The sequence below is a fragment of the Meles meles genome, chromosome 3, assembly GCF_922984935.1.
Source record: "Meles meles chromosome 3, mMelMel3.1 paternal haplotype, whole genome shotgun sequence".
Taxonomy (NCBI): Eukaryota; Metazoa; Chordata; class Mammalia; order Carnivora; family Mustelidae; genus Meles; species Meles meles.
The window spans coordinates 20,777,518-20,796,638 of record NC_060068.1 but is presented as its reverse complement, the minus strand read 5'-3'; the positions used below and the strand labels follow the sequence as shown (position 1 = coordinate 20,796,638).

Here is a 19,121-nt window from a genome sequence, read left to right as displayed (position 1 = left end):
ATGCAAACTTCAAATTATTTTTAAGCTAATACATGTATTTTGATTATACTGAAATTTACTTGTAGGATTCAATTTCTACTATTCACCATATTAAACGACAAGACAACATTTTCACCAATAAAATAAAATCTGATTTTGTTATTTTGTCATTCTTTAAATAGTGACTATCCATTGTTCCTTAGCTAAAACATTTAAGAACAACTGGTCTAGAACCTAAGATCTCCTCTTGTGAAATATTCTACAATATTAAAATAATTCAGTGCCAAACCTAATTAATTAAATACTTTCACATTTCAGCTGGTAACCTTGTTTTTGTTTTTTTTTCAATTTTGTTCTAAGTTTACCACTATTTTGGTATTCTGATACCACATTTCTTTTTAAAGAATATTTTAACTTGGGCGCCTGGGTGGCTCAGTGGGTTAAAGCCTCTGCCTTCATCTCAGGTCATGATCCCAGGGTCCTGGGATTGAGCCCTGCATCGGGCTCTGTGCTCTGCAGGGATCCTGCTTCCTCCTCTCTCTCTGCCTGCCTCTCTGCCTAGTTGTGATTTCTCTCTGTCAAGTAAATAAAATATTAAAAAAAAGAATAAGCAACATTAAAAACAATATTTTAACTTAAATTCAAATAGTCAACATATAGTGCATCCTTAGTTTCAGATGTAGTGTTCAATAATTTAGCAGTTGTATTTAACAACTAAGGATGATCACATCATGCACCCTCCTTAATGTCCATCCCCCATCATCATCCCCTCTAGCAACCCTCAGTTTGTTGACTATAGTTAAGGGTCTCTCACGGTTTTTCTCCCTCTTTGATGACTTCTTATTTAATTTTCTCTGCCTTACCCTATGATCCTATCCAGTGTTTTTATATTCCACATATGAAACCATATAATAATAATAATAATAATTGAAATGTGATGTCAGACAGGTGTATGAGATACCGTCTTACACTATTCTGACATCACATGTCAATGTTGTGTTTTTTAACTGTCATATGAGTTGGTTGATATTGTAAATGAAATCTAACATGCTGTACCTTAATTCTGATCCTTGAAGTGCAGATTTTTTGGCAGAAACTCTCTCTTCTTTTTTAGATTCCAAACTGGATGGAGTGACCAGATGAAGAACAAAAATTCCAATGTTATTGCTCAGTGAGCCACATGGATGGGACATGAATATCATTGGAATTCTGGATTGCTAGATCAGATATGATACTTCCAGGAACAAGCAAAGACATATTGTATCATGACTCTCCTCCAAGAGGCAGTAAAGTAGTATGGATTCAGATATGTGCCCAGGTAAAGTTTTTTGTTTGTGATTTATTTTGTTGGTCTATTAAAGTATAGTCAAACTCACTCACTGAGTGATAGTGTAAACACTCATTTTAATTGTACAGTATAGTTGGCATGACAAGAAGGACATGCATAGTTCAAGGAGTGATTGATAGAGATGTACTTGGGAGAAATAAGCAATTATCCAATGAGGTTTAGTCGATATAGATATATATAGATAGATGATAGATAGAGATATATCTCTCTATGTATAGTATTTATATAATACATATAATATATATAATATAATATTATATATGTGTGTGTATATATATATATTTGAATTTGTGTGTGTGTGTGTGTGTGTGTGTGTATTTAAAAGTATATATAACCTGACAGTTTACAAACATTATCTAGTTGGAGCATCAATGACAACTCCTAAAATAGAAGTAACAGATAGTTTTTGCTTTACACTATAGATGCAGAAGTGTATATTCAAGAAATTAAGTGAGCTTAGGGTCAAAAACAGATAGTTGGAACCTATTGAATATTGGTCAAGTGTATCTTACTCTCAAACTACAATCTCTTGCACAGGCAAGATGATGTAACTAGTTATTTTTACCTTTTGCTGAAATTAAATACCTGTATAATTAATACCAAAAATAACTTCCAATCCACAAAAAGAGATTAAAGATCTTTGCTTATTTAGGCAAATAAAGAGAATACCAAGAAGAAAACCTTATTGAGAATTGGGAATAAAATTTCTAAACATGGGTTTGGCATTAAATAATCATTTGTGTAGAATGTTGGTGAATGTAAGTGAAATTCCAGGTCAAGGGTACTGTGTGAAAAGGAGGCAAGGATGGCTCTTGTCCAAAGGTATCACAGCAGAATATATCTGTGAGTAATTAACTAAATCTAGAGAACAGAAGGTATGGTCATCCTTCATCTCACAAAGACAGTAACTATAGATCATATTCTCATTTAAAAAAATAAGATCGGGCACCTCGGTGGCTCAGTGGATTAAAGCCTGTGCCTTCAGCTCAGGTCATGATCCCAGGGTCCTGGGATCGAGTCCCACATCGGGCTCTCTGCTCAGCAGGGAGCCTGCTTTCCTTCCTCTCTCTCTGCCCACCTCTCTGCCTTCTTGTGATCTCTCTGTCAATTAAATAAAATATTAAAAAAATAAGAATCAAAAACTCTTCCAGAGCAATGGAAATGTTGATGAAAGAAATGGAGAAGATATGCTGGAAAGCAATTACTAAGGAGAGCAAAGAAGGATATGGGATAGAATGACAGAAATCAGAAGAAATCAGGATCAATCTCATTGAATGTGTTTGGTTTGTGGGAATGTTTCATATAAGTGAATGGATTATTTTCTTTAGAGGACAGAAAGGTATGTATAAATGTGTTTAAGGCATTTTAAAATAATTTTTTACATTTTATATTTTTTATATATTATCTGATATAATATTATATAATTATATATTTATTTTATATTTTATTTATTTGACAGAGAGAAATCACAACTAGGCAGAGAGGCAGGCAGAAAGAGAGAGGAAGCAGGCTGCCTGCAGAGCAGAGAGACCAATGCGGAGAGCCCAGGCTCCCCAGGGCGCAGAGGCCAATGATCGATCCCAGGACCCTGGCATCATGACCTGACCCGAAGGCAGAGGCTTTAACCCACTGAGCCACCCAGGATCCCAAAGGCATTGGTTTTTTAATTGAAATTATTTGGAATCCGTGTATGGAACTCTGTGTGTGTGTGTGTGTGTATGTGTGTGTGTGTGTAAAAAGATACTTATATGTGAGATTAATTTATTTACTTGTACATTATTTAGATGGTCTTCCAAGATTTTATACTCACGTAGGTTGTTTTGCACTCACTGTCTAACAAAAAAAGATCAACAAAAATTTGTTTACCATGTTTGACTGGAGAAGCTTAAAAGTTTTCATTTATTATTGTAAAACAATAAACAGTTTTTCTTTTTAATAAGATGTTGGACTCTGAGAAACAAACTGAAGATTTTGCAGGGGGAGGTGTGTGGGGATGTGTTAACCTGGTGGTGGGTATTAAGGAAGGCATTTATTGCATGGAGCAATGGCTGTGGTGCACAAACAACGAATCTTGGAACACTGAAAAAAAATTAAATTAAGACGTTAAAAATAAATAAAAAATAAAAACACTTTTATGCATAACATTTACATGTATGGGATTCTGTCTTTACAAAAGTATACTGATTCCTTTAAATGTTTTTAAACCTGGGGAAGCACAGTTTTGATTCCCACTAGACAGAGAGTTTTCTATTTCTTGCATTTCAGGAATTTTTACTCTCTGCAAAGAAATGGGAGCATTCTAATTCTATGAAAGTCAGATCAAAGGAATAACTATTGTAAGGGCAGTGGAGAATTATATTAGAATGTAAAAATTCTTTATGGAAAATATATACAGGGAAAAAGTATAGGGGGAGACAATTTCTGTTCTCCATGGATTATAAATGTAGTATCAGACTCAATGAGATCAAAATAGAAAATCAAAAAGTTCTCACATTAGTATTAATTTTCAATGAGTATCACTACCAACACTGTAATTTGTGCTCAGTCTGCCTGAAATACTTAGGGTTCTTTTGTGGTGTTCATTGCAGCTCTAACCTTGGTAGAATTTGGATGCCTGGCTTGGCCGCTGTGAAAATCACAAGTTTGACTTCTCATTGAGGCTAATCTTTGCATTGTTACCCACCAAGATTAAATAATGAGAAGGGAGTCAAGATGGTAGAGAAGTAGGAGGAGGTGCCATTTCAACCTGTACCCTAAAGTGAGCTGATTACCTACCAAAGAACTCCGATCACCCATGAAATCAGCCTGAGATCAGAATTACACATGTCTGGATCTCTACAGGAGCAGAAGACGCCAGTGGCAGGTAAAGCAGAGTGGGAACATTGGACTGATAACAGAAGATAAACAAAAAGGGGAGGGAGGCACCAGAGGTGACCGATTGGAAAGTAATACCACAATACTAGAGTATACCCTGCGTCTGGGGACCAGCAGTAACTTGGAGTCTGGTTGAAAACACTCAAAAAAAAAAAAAAAAGAGCAAAGGATCTTGGGGGGAAATAGTGGGAGTTGGGGAGGTTAGGGACAGGGACCTAAGTCCCCGGACCCAGGACAGCGTTACCTGGCGCTGAGCCAGAGAGAGTGGTGCAGAGAAATCAGGTCTAGGTGCCTGAGCCGCCAGCGCGCCGGAGCCACCAGGGCGCCCAAGAATGAGTGGGGTCAGGCTCCCGTGATGGGCTGGGAGCCTGGCCAGACAGCAATCCTGAAACACACATGTCCCACACCCTCCCCTGGGAGAGGTGATCATAGGTGCTAGCTTGGAGCTCTGGCATCTGGAAAAACCAGACATTCCCAGTCTGGGACAGCGGGAAAATCTCAGTGTGCGATCTCTGCTTGGAACCTCTCTGGAGGTCTGGAGCTGCCCAGAGAGCCACCGCTGCCCTGGTATTGGGTACAACGAGGAGCTCCTGCATCCCCAGGGACCGTGACTCAGAACCAACTCTGCCACAGCTCTGCAGAGCATTCTGAGGCTTCTCTCTGAGAGGGAGGTCGGGGTGCAGTTTGTTCTCCTCTAAACCACCCAAACCATCAAAAGCTGTCAAGGCAAGAAAAAAAGCAGATGAAAGAACATAAAAACCCCAGAGAACAAAAGCCAGAAAAAAACAGTTTCCTCAGAGCCCACCCTCTTGAGGGGAGCCTGAGGACCTAACTCAGGGAACATCATTGTCTGAAAACCCACGTGGAAGACCCCTCCCCCAGAAAACCAACCAGGAGAGAAGAAAAAATTAAAAAAAAAGAAGACTACAAGTGAATAACCACTACTACTTCATAAGTACAACTTTTATTTTTAACTCTTTACCAATATTCTGGTTCTTTTTTTTTAATACATACAGATAATTTTTAAACATATTTACCATCACACTGAGATGTCCAGTACATCAAATTCCTTAATAACCTTCTAACCTGAACTTTCTGATACATACACCCGTGTTTTTCTTTTTCTTTTCTATTTTTTTAATTTTTTTAAATTTTAACTTAGTTTAGTCTAGTTTATTCTTTTTTAAATTGTATTTTCAAATATACATACAGAGTTAAACTTCAAGGTAATCCCCTTTCCCCAAACAATGCTACCCTTATAGACAAACCAGATTCTAATCCCCCTGTAACTAAGGAAAGTTGAGTCCCTTAACAAAAACATCAAGATACATACAGGAAAAATCAAAATAAACTTCCTCACCCACACTGAGAATTTATAACCGCTCTCCCAATTTTTCCTTCCACCAGTGTTTCTGTGAATTTGTGTTTGTCCTGATAGTATATAAATCTTACACTTGGGGTTCTTTCTGATGAGGTTCTTCCCTTTTTTTGCATATATATTACATATATATATATATACACACATTTTTATCTCTTGTCATATACTTTTATCAGTCTTTTTGTTTGTCTGTTTTTGTTTGTATACTTCATAAATCTTACCTTGTGGCCCATTTGGGCTGAGCCTTCTCTTTTATCTTCCTTTTTTTTTTCCTATCTCCCTCTCTCTCTCTTTTTTTTTCTTTATTCTTTTCCTTTTTTTTTTTCTTTCTTCTTCTCTATTTCTTTTTCTTTTCTTTTTTCTCTCATTTGGGTGGGGAAACCTGATTGCACCAAATCATTCCAGGGTACACCTTGACTGCACCACAATCGATAAATCCAGCTGCATCTGTTCAGTCATCTCTTTCCAAAATGACTAGGAGGAGGAATACCCAACAGAAGAAAAATACAGAGGATGGACCTTCTGCAACAGAGATAATGGCTATCGAAATAGACAATATGTCAGAAAATGAATTCAGGCTATTAATTATCCAGGCAATAGCTGAGTTGGAGCAAGCCATGGATGACCAAATGGAATTGATTAGGGCAGAACTGAAAGCCACCAGGGATGATGTACACAATGTTAGGGCAGAAATGAAAGCCACCAGGGATGATATTCAAAATGCTCTCAATGAGTTCCAATCTCATCTAAATTCTCTAAAAGCTAGGGTAACTTAGACAGAAGATAGAATTAGTGATCTGGAGGACTAACAGATAGAGAGAAAGGATCAGGAGGAAGTCTGGAACAAACAGCTCAGAAGCCACAAACACAGAATCAGGGAAATAAATGATGCCATGAAACGTTCCAATGTCAGAATTATTAGAATCCCCAAAGGGGAGGAAAAAGAAAGAAGTCTAGAAGATATAGTGGAAGAAGTTGTCTATGAAAATTTTCCCAAACTCACAAATGGAAACAACATTCGTGTATTAGAGGCAGAGAGATTTCCCCCCAAGATTTTAGATTCTCAAAAGTCCTTGCGACACCTCATAGTTAAAACGGGGAATTATGTTTCAAGACAGACCCTCTTAAAAGCAGCTAGGACAAAGAAGCTCCTTACATACAGAGGAAAGCCCATTAGAATAGAGTCAGACCTCTCCACAGACACCTGGCAAGCCAGGAAGGGCTGGAAAAATATATTCAGAGTGCTAAATGAGAAGAACATGTAGCCAAGAATACTTTATCCAGCAAGACTGACATTCAAAATAGATGGAGAGATAAAGAGTTTCCAAGACCGGCAAGGCTTAAAAGACTATACAACCACCAAGCTGACACTGCAGGACATATTAAGGGGGGGTCCTATAAAAGAGAAAAAAAATAAGAATATCATTGAATAGAAATATAGAAACAATCTACAGACAGAAAGACTTCAAAGGTAACATGATGTCAATCAAAACGTATCTCTCAATAATCACTCTCAATGTGAAGGGCCTAAATGCACCCATAAAATGACACAGGGTTGCAGATTGTATAAAAAGACAGGAACCATCCATATGTTGTCTACAAGAGACCCATTTTGAACCTAAGGATACACCCAGACTGAAAGTGAAGGGATGGAGAAGCATTTTTCATGCCAATGGCCTCAAAAGAAGGCCGGGGTAGCAATTCTCATATCAGATAAATTAGATTTTAAACTAAAGACTGTAGTCAGAGATACAGAAGGACGCTACATCATTCTTAAAGGGACTGTCCACCAAGATGATCTAACAATTGTAACTATCTATGCCCCACATATGGGAGCAGCCAATTACATAAGAAAACTATTAATCAAGATAAAGAGTCATATTGATAAGAATACAATAATAGGAGGAGATCTTAATACGCCTCTCTCAGAAATAGACAGATCATCGTAGCAGAAAATTAATAAAGAAATAAGAGCATTGAATGAAATATTGGACCAGATGGACCTCATAGACATATACAGAACATTCCACTCTAAAGCAACAGAATACTCATTCTTCTCAAGTGCACATGGAACCTTCTCCAGAATAGACCACATACTGGGTAAAAAAGCAGGACTCAACCAATACCAAAGACTGACATTATTCCCTGCATATTCTCAGATCACAATGCTTTGAAACTGGAACTCAATCACAAGGAAAAGTTCAGAAGGAACTCAAACACCTGGAAGCTAAAGACCACCTTGCTGAAGAATGCTTGGATTAACCAGGAGATCAAAGCAGAACTTAAATAACTCATGGAAAACAATAAGAATGAAGACACTTCGGTCCAAAACAAGTGGGATACAGCAAAGGCGGTTCTGAGGGGGGAATACATAGCCATCCAAGCCTCCCTCAAAAACATTGAAAAATCCAGAATACACCAGCTGTCTCTACACCTTCAATAACTGGAGAATCAACAACAAATCAAAACAACTCCACACACAAGAAGGGAAATAATCAAGATTAGAGCAGAGATCAATGAGGTAGAAATCAGAGATACAGTAGAATGTATCAATGAAACTAGAAGCTCGTTTCTTGAAAGAATCAATAAGATTGATAAACCATTGGCCACACTAATCCAAAAGAAAAGAGAGAAAGCCCAAATTAATAAAATGATGGATGAAAAGGGAGAGATCACAACGAACACCAAGGAAATAGAAACAATCATCAGAAATTATTACCAACAGTTATATGCTAATAAGCTAAGCAACCTAGATGAAATGGATGCATTCCTGGAAAACTGCAAACTCCCAAAATTGAACCAGGAAGAAATTGACAACCTGAATAGACCGATATCTAGTAACGAGATTGAAGCAGTGATCAAAATCCTCCCCAAAAACAAGAGCCCAGGACCTGATGGATTCCCTGGGGAATTCTACCAAACTTTCAAAAATAAATAACACCAATTATCCTGAAGCTGTTCCAAAAAATTGAAGCAGAAGGAAAACTTCCAGATTCTTTTTAGGAAGCCAGCATTACCCTGATCCCCAAACCAGGCAAAGACCTTACCAAAAAGAAGTATTTCATACCAATATCACTGTTGAATATAGATGTTAAGATTCTCAACAAGATCCTAGCAAACAGGATCCAGCAGCACATTAAAAAGATTATCCACCATGACTAGGTGGGATTCATCCCTGGGTTGCAAGGTTGGTTCAACATTTGCAAATCAATCAATGTGATAGAACAAATCAATAAGAGAAGAGAGAAGAACCACATGGTCCTCTCAATTCATGCAGAAAAAGCATTTGACAAAATCCAGCATCCGTTCCTGTTTAAAATGCTTCAAAGTATAGGGATAGAGGGAACATTCCTGAACTTCATAAAATCTATGTATGAAAGACCCACAGCAAATATCATCCTCAATGGGAAAAAGCTTTCAGCCTTCTCGTTGAGATCAGGAACACGACAAGAATGCCCACTCTCACCACTCCTGTTCAACTTAGTATTAGAAGTCCTAGCAACGACTATCAGACAACAAAGAGAAATAAAGGGTTTCTAAATTGGCAAGGAGGAAGTCAAACTCTCTCTCTTTGCACATGACATAATTCTTTATCTGGAAAAGCCCAAAGACTCCACCCCCAAATTTTTAGAAGTCATACAGCAATTCAGTAATGTGGCAGGATACAAAGTCAATATACAGAAATCAGTGGCTTTCTTATACACGAACAATGAAAATACAGAAAGTTAAATTAGAGAATCGATTCCGTTTACTATAGCACCAAGAAACATAAGATACCTGGGAATAAACCTAACCAAAGAGGTAAAGGACCCGTACGTGTGGAACTACAGAACACTCATGAAAGAAATTGAAGAAGACACAAAAAGATGGAAGACCATTCCATGCTCTTGGATTGGAAAATTAAAGATTGTTAAAATGTCTGTACTGCCTAGAGAAATCTATACTTTTAATGCCATTTCGATCAAAATTCCACCGGTATTTTTCAAAGAGCTGGAGCAAATAATCTTAAAATTTGTATGGAATCAGAAGAGACCCCAAATTGCTAAGGAAATGTTGAAAAACAAAAACAAAACTGGCAGCATCATGTTACCCAATTTCAAGCTTTACTACAAAGCTGTGATCACCAAGACAGCGTGGTACTGGCATAAAAACAGACACATTGACCAGTGGAACAGAGTGGAGAGCCCAGATATGGACCCTCAGCTCTATGGTCAAATAATCTTCGACAAAACAGGAAAAAATATACAGTGGAAAAAAGACAGTCTCTTCAATAAATGGTTCTGGGAAAACTGGACAGCGATATGTAGAAGAATGAAACTCGAACATTCTCTTACACCGTACACAAAGATAAACTCAAAATGGATAAAAGACATCAATGTGAGGCAGGAATCCATCAGAATACTAGAGCAGAACATAGGCAGTAACCTCTTCGATATCAGCCACAGCAACTTCTCTCAAGATATGTCTCCAAAGACAAAGGAAACAAAAGCGAAAATGAACTTTTGGGATTTCATCAAGATCAAAAGCTTCTGCATAGCAAGAGAAACAGTCAACAAAACAAAAAGGCAACCCACGGAATGGGAGAAGGTATTTGCAAATGACAGTACAGACAAAGGTTGATATCCAGGATCTATAAAGAACTTCTCAAACTCAACACACACAAAACAGATAATCATATCAAAAAATGGGCAGAAGATATGAACAGACACTTCTCCAATGAAGACATACAAATGGCTATCAGACACATGAAAAAATATTCATCATCACTAGCCATCAGGGAGATTCTAATTAAAACCTCATTGATATATCTCCTTACACCAGTTAAAATGGCCAAAATTAGCAAGACAGGAAACAACGTGTGTTGGAGAGGTTGTGGAGAAAGGGGAACCCTCTTACACTGTTAGAGGGAATGCAAGTTGGTGTAGCCACTCTGGAAAACAATGTGGAGATTCCTGAAGAAATTAAAAATAGAGCTTCCCTATGACCCTGCAATTGCACTGCTGGGTTTTTACCCCAAAGATACAGATGTAGTGAAAAGAAGAGCCATCTGTACCCCAATGTTTATTGCAGCAATGGCCACGGTGTGGTACATTTACACTATGGAGTATTATGCCTCCATCAGAAAGGATGAATACCCAACTTTTGTAGCCTCATGGACGGGACTGGAAGAGATTATGCTGAGCGAAATAAGTCAAGCAGAGAGAGTCAAGTATCATGTGGTCTCACTGATTTGTGGAGCATAACAAAGAACACGGAGGACATGGGGAGATGTAGAGGAGCGTGAGTTGAGGGAAACTGGAAGAGGAGATGAACCATGAGAGACTATGGACTTTGAAAAGCTACCAGAGGGTTTTGAAGGGGTGTGGGGGTGTGGGGTTGAGTAACCAGGTGTTAGGTAATAGGGAGGGCACGTACTGCATGGAGAACTGGGTGTGGTACAAAAACAATGAACACTGTTATGCTGAAAATAAATTAAAAAAATGAACTGACAAAATAGATTAAATAATGAGATGCTGGATTAAACGGAGAACTTGTGCTGTCAAATCCTTGTTAGAAACTGACAAAGGACAGATTAAGGATCTCGAAAACAACAAATTATTTTGAAGTCACAACAGAGAGTTGCTGCACTCTCCCTCCCACAGACAGTGTTACTGGATAAAAAGAGCCCAAATTACTCCTGTGGTTTATTTTCTTGACAAGTGCCTCCCTGTTCAAATATTCTAATGTCAGAATTATTGGAATCCCTTGGGGGGGGCGGAGAAAAAAGGAAACTACAGGATATATTTGAAAAAATTCTCCATGAAAATTTCACAATCTGTAGAATGGAACCAGCATTCATGTCTTAAAGACTGAAAGGTCTACCCCCAAGATCAGATAATCTAGAAAGACCTTGAGACTACTGATTGTGAAAATGATGAATCATAAATTTGGAGAGGAGCTCTTGAAAGTGACTAGGGAGAAGAAATTCCTTACATACAGAGAAAGGCCCATAAGAATAAAGTCAGACCTGTGCACACAAAGCTGGCAAACCAGAAAGGGCAAGCAAGACATATTCAGGGCACTAAATGTGAAGAAAATGCAGCCAATAATACCTTATCCAGCAATATGACATTCAAAATGGATAGAGAGATAAAGGGCCTCCAAGACCAGTAAGGTTTAAAAGAGTATGTGACCACCAAGCTGACACTGCAGGAAATATTAATGAGGGTTCTATAAAAGAGGAAAAAACACAAGAATATCACTGAAAAGTAATATATGGAGACAATCTATAGAAAAAAAGACTTCAAAGGTAACACGATGTCAATAAAAATGTATCTCTCAATAATCACACTCAATGTAAATGGTCTAAGTACACCCATAAAATGACACAGGGTTGCAGATCGGATAAAATGACAGGACACATTCATAAGGGTACATCCTAAGGATATATCCAGACTGAAAGTGAAGGGATGAAGAAGCATCTTTCATGCCATTGGGCCTCAACAGAAGGCTGGGGTAACAATTCTAATATTGGATAAATTAGACTTTAAACTAAAGACCATAGTCAGAGACACAGAAGAACACTGCATCATTCTTAAAGGGTTTATCCACCAAAAATATCTAACAGTTGTAAATATTTATGCCACACTATGGGAGCAGCCAGCTTCATAAGACAACTGTTAATCAAGATAAAAAGTCATTTTGATATGAATACATTAATAGTAGGGGATCTTAACACACCTCTCTCAGTAATAGACAGATCATCCAAGCAGAAAATCAAAAAAGAAACAAGAGCATTGAATGACACATTGCACCAGATGGACCTCATAAATATATACAGAACATTCTACCTAAAACAACAGAATACTCATTCTTTTTGAATGCACATGGAACCTTATCCAGAATAGACCACATATTGGGTCACAAATCAGGGCTCAAGATACCAAAAGATTGAAAATATTCCCTGCATATTTTCAGATCACAATGCTTTGAAACAGGAGCTCAACCACAAGAAAAAGTTTGGAACGAATTCAAACACCTGAAGCTAAAAACCACCTTGATTAAGAATGCTTGGATCAATTGAAGAACTTACACAATTCATGGAAACCAATGAGAATTAGGAGCCTTTGGTCCAGAACCTATGGGATACAATAATTTGGTCCTAAGGGGGAAATATATAGCCTTCAAGCCTCCCTCAAAAAAAAAAAAAAAAATTGAAAAATCCAGAATACAACAGCTGTATTTACACCTTAATGAACTGGAGAATCAATAACAAATTAAGCCAACTCCACACACAAAAAGGGAAATAATCAAGATTAGAGCAGAGATCAATGAGATAGAAACTAGAGATACACTAGAAAGCCTCAATGAAATTAGAAGCTCCTTTTTTGAGAGTATCGATAAGAGTGATAAGCCATTGGCCAAACTAATCCAAAAGAAAAGAGAGAAGGCTCGAATTAATAAAATTATGAATGAAAAGGGAGAGATCACAACTAACACCAAGGAAATAGAAACACTCATCAGAAATTATTATCAGCAACGTGAAGCAGGAATCCATCAGAATCCTAGAGGAGAACATAAGCAGTAACCTCTTTGACACTGGCCACAGCAACTTCTTTCAAGATATGTCTCCAAAGGCAAAAGGAAACAAAAGTGAAAATGAATTTTTTTACTTAATCAAGATCAGAATCTTCTGCACAGCAAAGTAAACAGTCAACCAAACAAACAGGCAACTCACAAAATGGGAGAAGATATTTACAAATGACAATACAGACAAAGTGCTGATACCCAGGATCTACAAAGAACTTCTCAAACTCAACACACACAAAACAGATAATTATGTCAATAAATGGACAGTACACATGAACAGACACTTCTCCAAACGAGATATACAAGTGGCTAATAGACACGTGAAAAAACGTTCATCATCACTAGCCATCAGGGAGTTTCAAATCAAAACCACAATGAGATACCACCTTATACAAGTTAGGATGGCTAAAATTAACAAGACAGTATACTACATGTATTGGAGAGGATGTGGAGAAAGAAGAACCCTCTTACACTGTTGGTGGGAATGCAAGTTGGTGCAGCCACTTTGGAACACAGTGTAGAGATTTCTTAAATTAAAAGTAGAGTTTCTCTATGAGCCTGCAATTGCACCACTGGGTATTTACCCCCCAAAATACTGATGTAATGAAAAGAAGGGTCATCTGTTCTCCTATGTTCATAGCAGCAATATCCACAGTTGCCAAACTATGGAAAGAGCAAAGATGCCCTTCAACAGATGAATGGATAAGGAAGATTTGGTTGATATATACTATGGAGTATTATGACTACATCAGAAAGGATGAATACCCAGCTTTTGTATCAGCATGGATGGGACTGGAAGAGATTATGCTGAGTGAAATAAGTCAAGCAGAGAGAGTCAATTATCATTGGGTTTCACTTATTTGTGGAGCATAAGAAATAACATGGAGGAAATGGGGAGATGGAGAGTAGAAAGGAGTTTTGGGAAATTGGAGGGGAAGGAAAACCATGAGAGATTGTGGACTCTGAAAAACAATTTGAGGGTTTTGGAGGGTTGGGGGTTTGTAGGTTGGGTAAGCCTGGTTGTGGGTATTATGGAGGGCATGTATTGCATGGAGCACTGGGTGTGGTACATAAACAATGAATTCTGGAACAATAAAAATAAATTTAAAAATAAATAAAAATTAAAAAAATACTAATGATGTACCTACTATTACTTAGCTATTTGAATTTAAATAAATAAATACATATTTTATTTATATATAGAAGACATTTTTGGTCATTCTACAACAAAATATATGCATGCTGGAGAGCTGTTAAACTAGAAGAACGCAATTTAAAATCATGACTATGAAAATGGAAATAAATGAAAGAATCATGGTTTAATTAGGATTGATCATTGTTCTTCTGAATGATCATGTACTTAATTATTTCCTTTAAAATATAACTGGAAGAGATTATGCTGAGTGAAATAAGTCAAGCAGAGAGAGTCAATTATCATATGGTTTCACTTATTTGTGGAGCATAACAAATAACATGGAGGACATGGGGAGATGGAGAGGAGAAGGGAGTTGAGGGAAATTGGAAGGGGAGGTGAACCATGAGAGACTATGGACTCTGAAAAACAACCTGAGGGTCTTGAAGGGGTTGGGGGTGGGAGGTTGGGGGAACAAAGTGATGGGTATTAGGGAGGGCATGTATTGCATGGAGCACTGGGTGTGTTGCAAAAACAAAGAATACTGTTATGCTGAAAGGAAATATATATATAAAAAAAAGATTAAGTCAGTATTTAATGGTGCCCCTCTAATAATAGTGGGTCACAAACACACAGTGTAAATTCCAAGGTGAGTGCCTTCCCAGTCCATCTGGAAATCTATTCACCATGAATTTCACAGGGTTAAAATGTTCACTTCCATGAGTTATATATGAAGTTAATACATATGAAGCTAAAACACACATGTAACATACATAACATACCCTTAACACATACATATGGAGTTAAAACAGTCAAACATAAATAACATGCTTTATGAACACATATTGTTCAACAGAAACTCTTCAAGTCAGACTATCTTCCCTCACTGAGTATTTCTCCTTTCTTTCCTAGTGTGATCTTCTAAACACAGTCTTATCTGTGGATTCCTTTTGGAGTACCATAGTGTTATGACACCACCAACTGAGTGGTAACATTGCATGATAGTATGCATTAAATGACACACTGCTCTTATTTCAGATAGCTTAGAGATAATTTTTATTCTTCAGTGAAGTGACATTTTGACTCAGTTTCAAGGATTCCGTCAGCCATTCCTCTAGGAATTCTGAAGGTGCCATGTTTAATATTATTGAAACAGTTGGAATTTGACATAAAGATTTTAAGTTTTCCAGAACTTAAAGGAGAAGTTGTTAGATTGTTAGTGCTCCTTCTGAATGTTTCTATTCACTAGAAAACTGGTTTTATGTTATTTCAGTCATTTTAAATGATTTTATTTATTTATTTATTTAACAGATATATATATATATATATATATATATATATATATATATATATATATATACAGAGAGAGAGAGAGAGAGAGAGAGCAAGCAGCAGGATTAGCAGGCTCCCAGGACACTGGAATCATGACCTGAGCCAATGGTAGACACTTATCCACCTGAGCCACCCAGGCACCCCTATTTCAGTCATTTTTAGAAAAAAAAGAAACATGTGTAATAAGTTCCTAATGTTCATTTTTTTTTCTTTTATCTTTTCAGTTTTCCAAGATTCATTGTTTATGCACCACACCCAGTGCTCCATGCAATACGTGCCCTCCTAAATACACAGCACAGGGCTCACCCAACCTCCCAACCTCCTCTCTTCCAAACTCTCAGTTTGTTTCTCAGAGTTCACAGTCTCTCTATTATATAGTGTATTTTCAATTTTTTGAAGAATATCAACATTTTGGAAACATCTATAATGCCTCATGCTTTAAATTTTATCATTATAAATATTTTCAATTATTCATTGTTTTATATCACAAATCTGAGTCTTTTTAAATTTATTTTTACTTTCTCATTACTGTGTCTTCAAAATGTTTAAGTTATGAATTATTCAAAACATAAAGTTTATTATTTTTCCTATCTTAAAAATAATACTGGTTTTTCCTAGCCACCTTAACCCATTATATTATATACATTATAAAGAGATCTGGAAACTTTAAGACTGGGAAATTATCTAGCAAGCATGTCTAGAAAATTAGGTCAGTAATTACTTCCGTGACTTACAACCCTTGGTAAGCATGACAATCACTAATCAGTCTCCTGGTCGGATCCCTGAGCCCAATTTAACAGATTCTAATTCTGCTAATCTGAGATGAGAACAAAAGTGCTATATTTTGTGAAGTCAGCAAATTATTTTAACACCAGTGATCAGAAATCCACTCTTTGGAAGCACTGACATAGAGTGAAGACTATTTTTACAAGAGTAAGAGGAATTAATAGTCCTGTTAGATATATGGAGCAAAGCAATACTGTAAATTTATCTGATTCCTGATGATTTATCATCATGCCCATTAATTAATTTTATCAGGGAATTATTCTGAGGTATCTATGTGCTTGTCAATTTTTTTATTTTTCATTTTAGGGATACAGACACTGATCTTTTTTTATGGTATCAACATGAAACTTGGAAATACTAAAGTGTACATTACCATCAAGCATGAATCATAAAGAGAATTGATGTACACAGTTCCTTGTCCTGCATCAACACATAATGTAGGACAATCAGAAAGAAATTTTAAGATGGAGAAAGGAAAGGATAAACATTTTTTTCCCCTGCAGATAAACTCAGTAAAGTGAGTTGAATTTTTCAGGATCTTGAAGGGATAATGATGATGATGATGATGAATCAACTGACAAAATGTCCCTTTGCTGGTGTATCTCTATTTTGCCTATGGGTGACAGTGAGATTTCTGCCATTTACCTGAAGGACTGACACCTCCCTAGTAACTTTTTCAGAGCACTTAGAACTTCCTTGTTCCTAAGACTGTAGGCAAGTGAGTTTAGGAGTAGAGTGAGGACAGTTCCAAACAGAAAGAGACCCTGACTCAACCTTGGAGTCTTGGCAGAACCGGGTCTCATGTAGATGCACATGCCTGGGCCAAAATAGAGACCCACCACACAGAGATGAGAGGAGCAGGTGGCCAGAGCTTTGTTCCTGCCTTCTGGGGAGTTCATTCGGAGTACTGCAAGGAAGATGAGAACATAGGAAGACAAGATGAGAGACAAGGGCAGCAGCAGAACAAGGATGCTTGTTATCACCACTGCCTTTTCATAGGCTGAGATATCCTCACGGACGATCCTAAGCACCGCCATGAATTCACAGAAGAAGTGGGGAATCTCTCTGGGGCTGCAGATGTTAAAATGCAAGGTAAAAGCAGTGTGTCCCAGGGAAGTAAGTGCCCCTCCAGCCCAAGACATGGCAATCATCTGCAAGCAAACCTTAGGGTTGATGATGACTGGGTATCGAAGAAGATCACATATAGCCACATAATGATAAAAGCACATGAGAGTTATAAGGATGCATTCTGCAATGGCCACCATCAGGGAGAAGAATATTTGAGTCCCACAAGCCAGGAATGATATGCTCCGCCATCCAGAGAAGAAGTTGAATGCCATTTTGGGGACAATGCTAGAGGTCAAAGTCAAATCCATTAAGGAGAGCTGACTGAGAAGGAAGTACATGGGGGTGTGGAGATGGAAATAAACCAAAGAGGAGGATCAGAAGAGTGTTGCCAGTGAAGGCAGCCGTGTATATCAGGAGAATGATGGAGACCATAGCTGTGATGTATTTAAATTCAGGGAAGAAACCCAGGAGAATTAAATCTGTGGTTTCTGTCTCATTCCCACTCTTCATGACTCTCTGTAATGATAACAGACATATAAGAGATTTATTAAAAAATCGTAGAAATGAAGCAGTTTCTTATTAAAGTTTAAGAACAATGGCAAATACAAAAATACTCCTCCATGGTCACTTGAATCAGTTTTTACTATTTTTTCTATATTTCTTATCCATGATTTAATGTACTTTTAGAAACATGTTTGTGTGTGTGTGTGTGTGTGTGTGTGTGTGTATTTTAAGATTTTTTTTTAATTAATTAATTTATTTTTATTTGCTTATTTACAGCATAACAGTGTTCATTGTTTTGGCATCACACCCAGTGCTCCATGCAGTACGTGCCCTCCCTATTACCCACCACCTGGTTCCTCAACCTCCCACCCCACCCCACCCCCTCCCGCCGCCCCTTCATAACCCTCTGGTTGTTTTTCAGAGTCCATAGTCTCTCATGGTTCATCTCCCCTTCCAGTTTCCCTCAACTCCCTCTCCTCTCCATCTCCCCATGTCCTCCATGTTATTTGTTATGCTCCACAAATAAGTGAGACCATATGATACTTGACTCTCTCTGCTTGACTTATTTCGCTCAGCATAATTTCTTCCAGTCCTGTCCATGTTGCTACAAAAGTTGGGTATTCGTCCTTTCTGATGGAGGCATAATACTCCATTGTGTATATGGACCACATCTTCCTTATCCATTCATCCGTTGAAGGGCATCTTGGTTCTTTCCACAGTTTGGCGACCGTAGCCATTGCTGCAATAAACATTGGGGTACAAATGGCCCTTCTTTTCACTACATCTGTATCTTTGGGGTAAATACCCAGCAGTGCAATTGCAGGGTCATAGGGAAGCTCTATTTTTAATTTCTTGAGGAATCTCCACACTGTTCTCCAAAGTGGCTGCACTAACTTGCATTCCCACCAACAGTGTAAGAGGGTTCCCCTTTCTCCACATCCTCTCCAGCACACGTTGTTTCCTGTCTTGCTAATTTTGGCCATTCTGACTGGTGTTAGGTGGTATCTCAATGTTGTTTTAATTTGAATCTCCCTGATGGCTAGTGATGATGAACATTTTTTCATGTGTCTGATAGCCATTTGTATGTCTTCGTTGGAGAAGTGTCTATTCATATCTTCTGCCCATTTTTTGATATGATTATCTGTTTTGTG

General features: G+C 37.7%; 1 protein-coding gene across 1 annotated transcript; it reads right to left on the bottom strand.

Moving 5' to 3' along the window:
- Positions 1-17,039: 17,039 nt before the first annotated feature.
- LOC123939154 (olfactory receptor 2M5-like) lies at positions 17,040-17,816 on the bottom strand (the record flags this gene model as incomplete). The annotated part of the gene is made up of 1 exon (XM_046001100.1): positions 17,040-17,816. A coding segment is annotated over one exon (777 nt), but the record flags the coding sequence as incomplete, so codon positions are not given.
- Between the last annotated feature and the right edge of the window lie 1,305 nt (positions 17,817-19,121).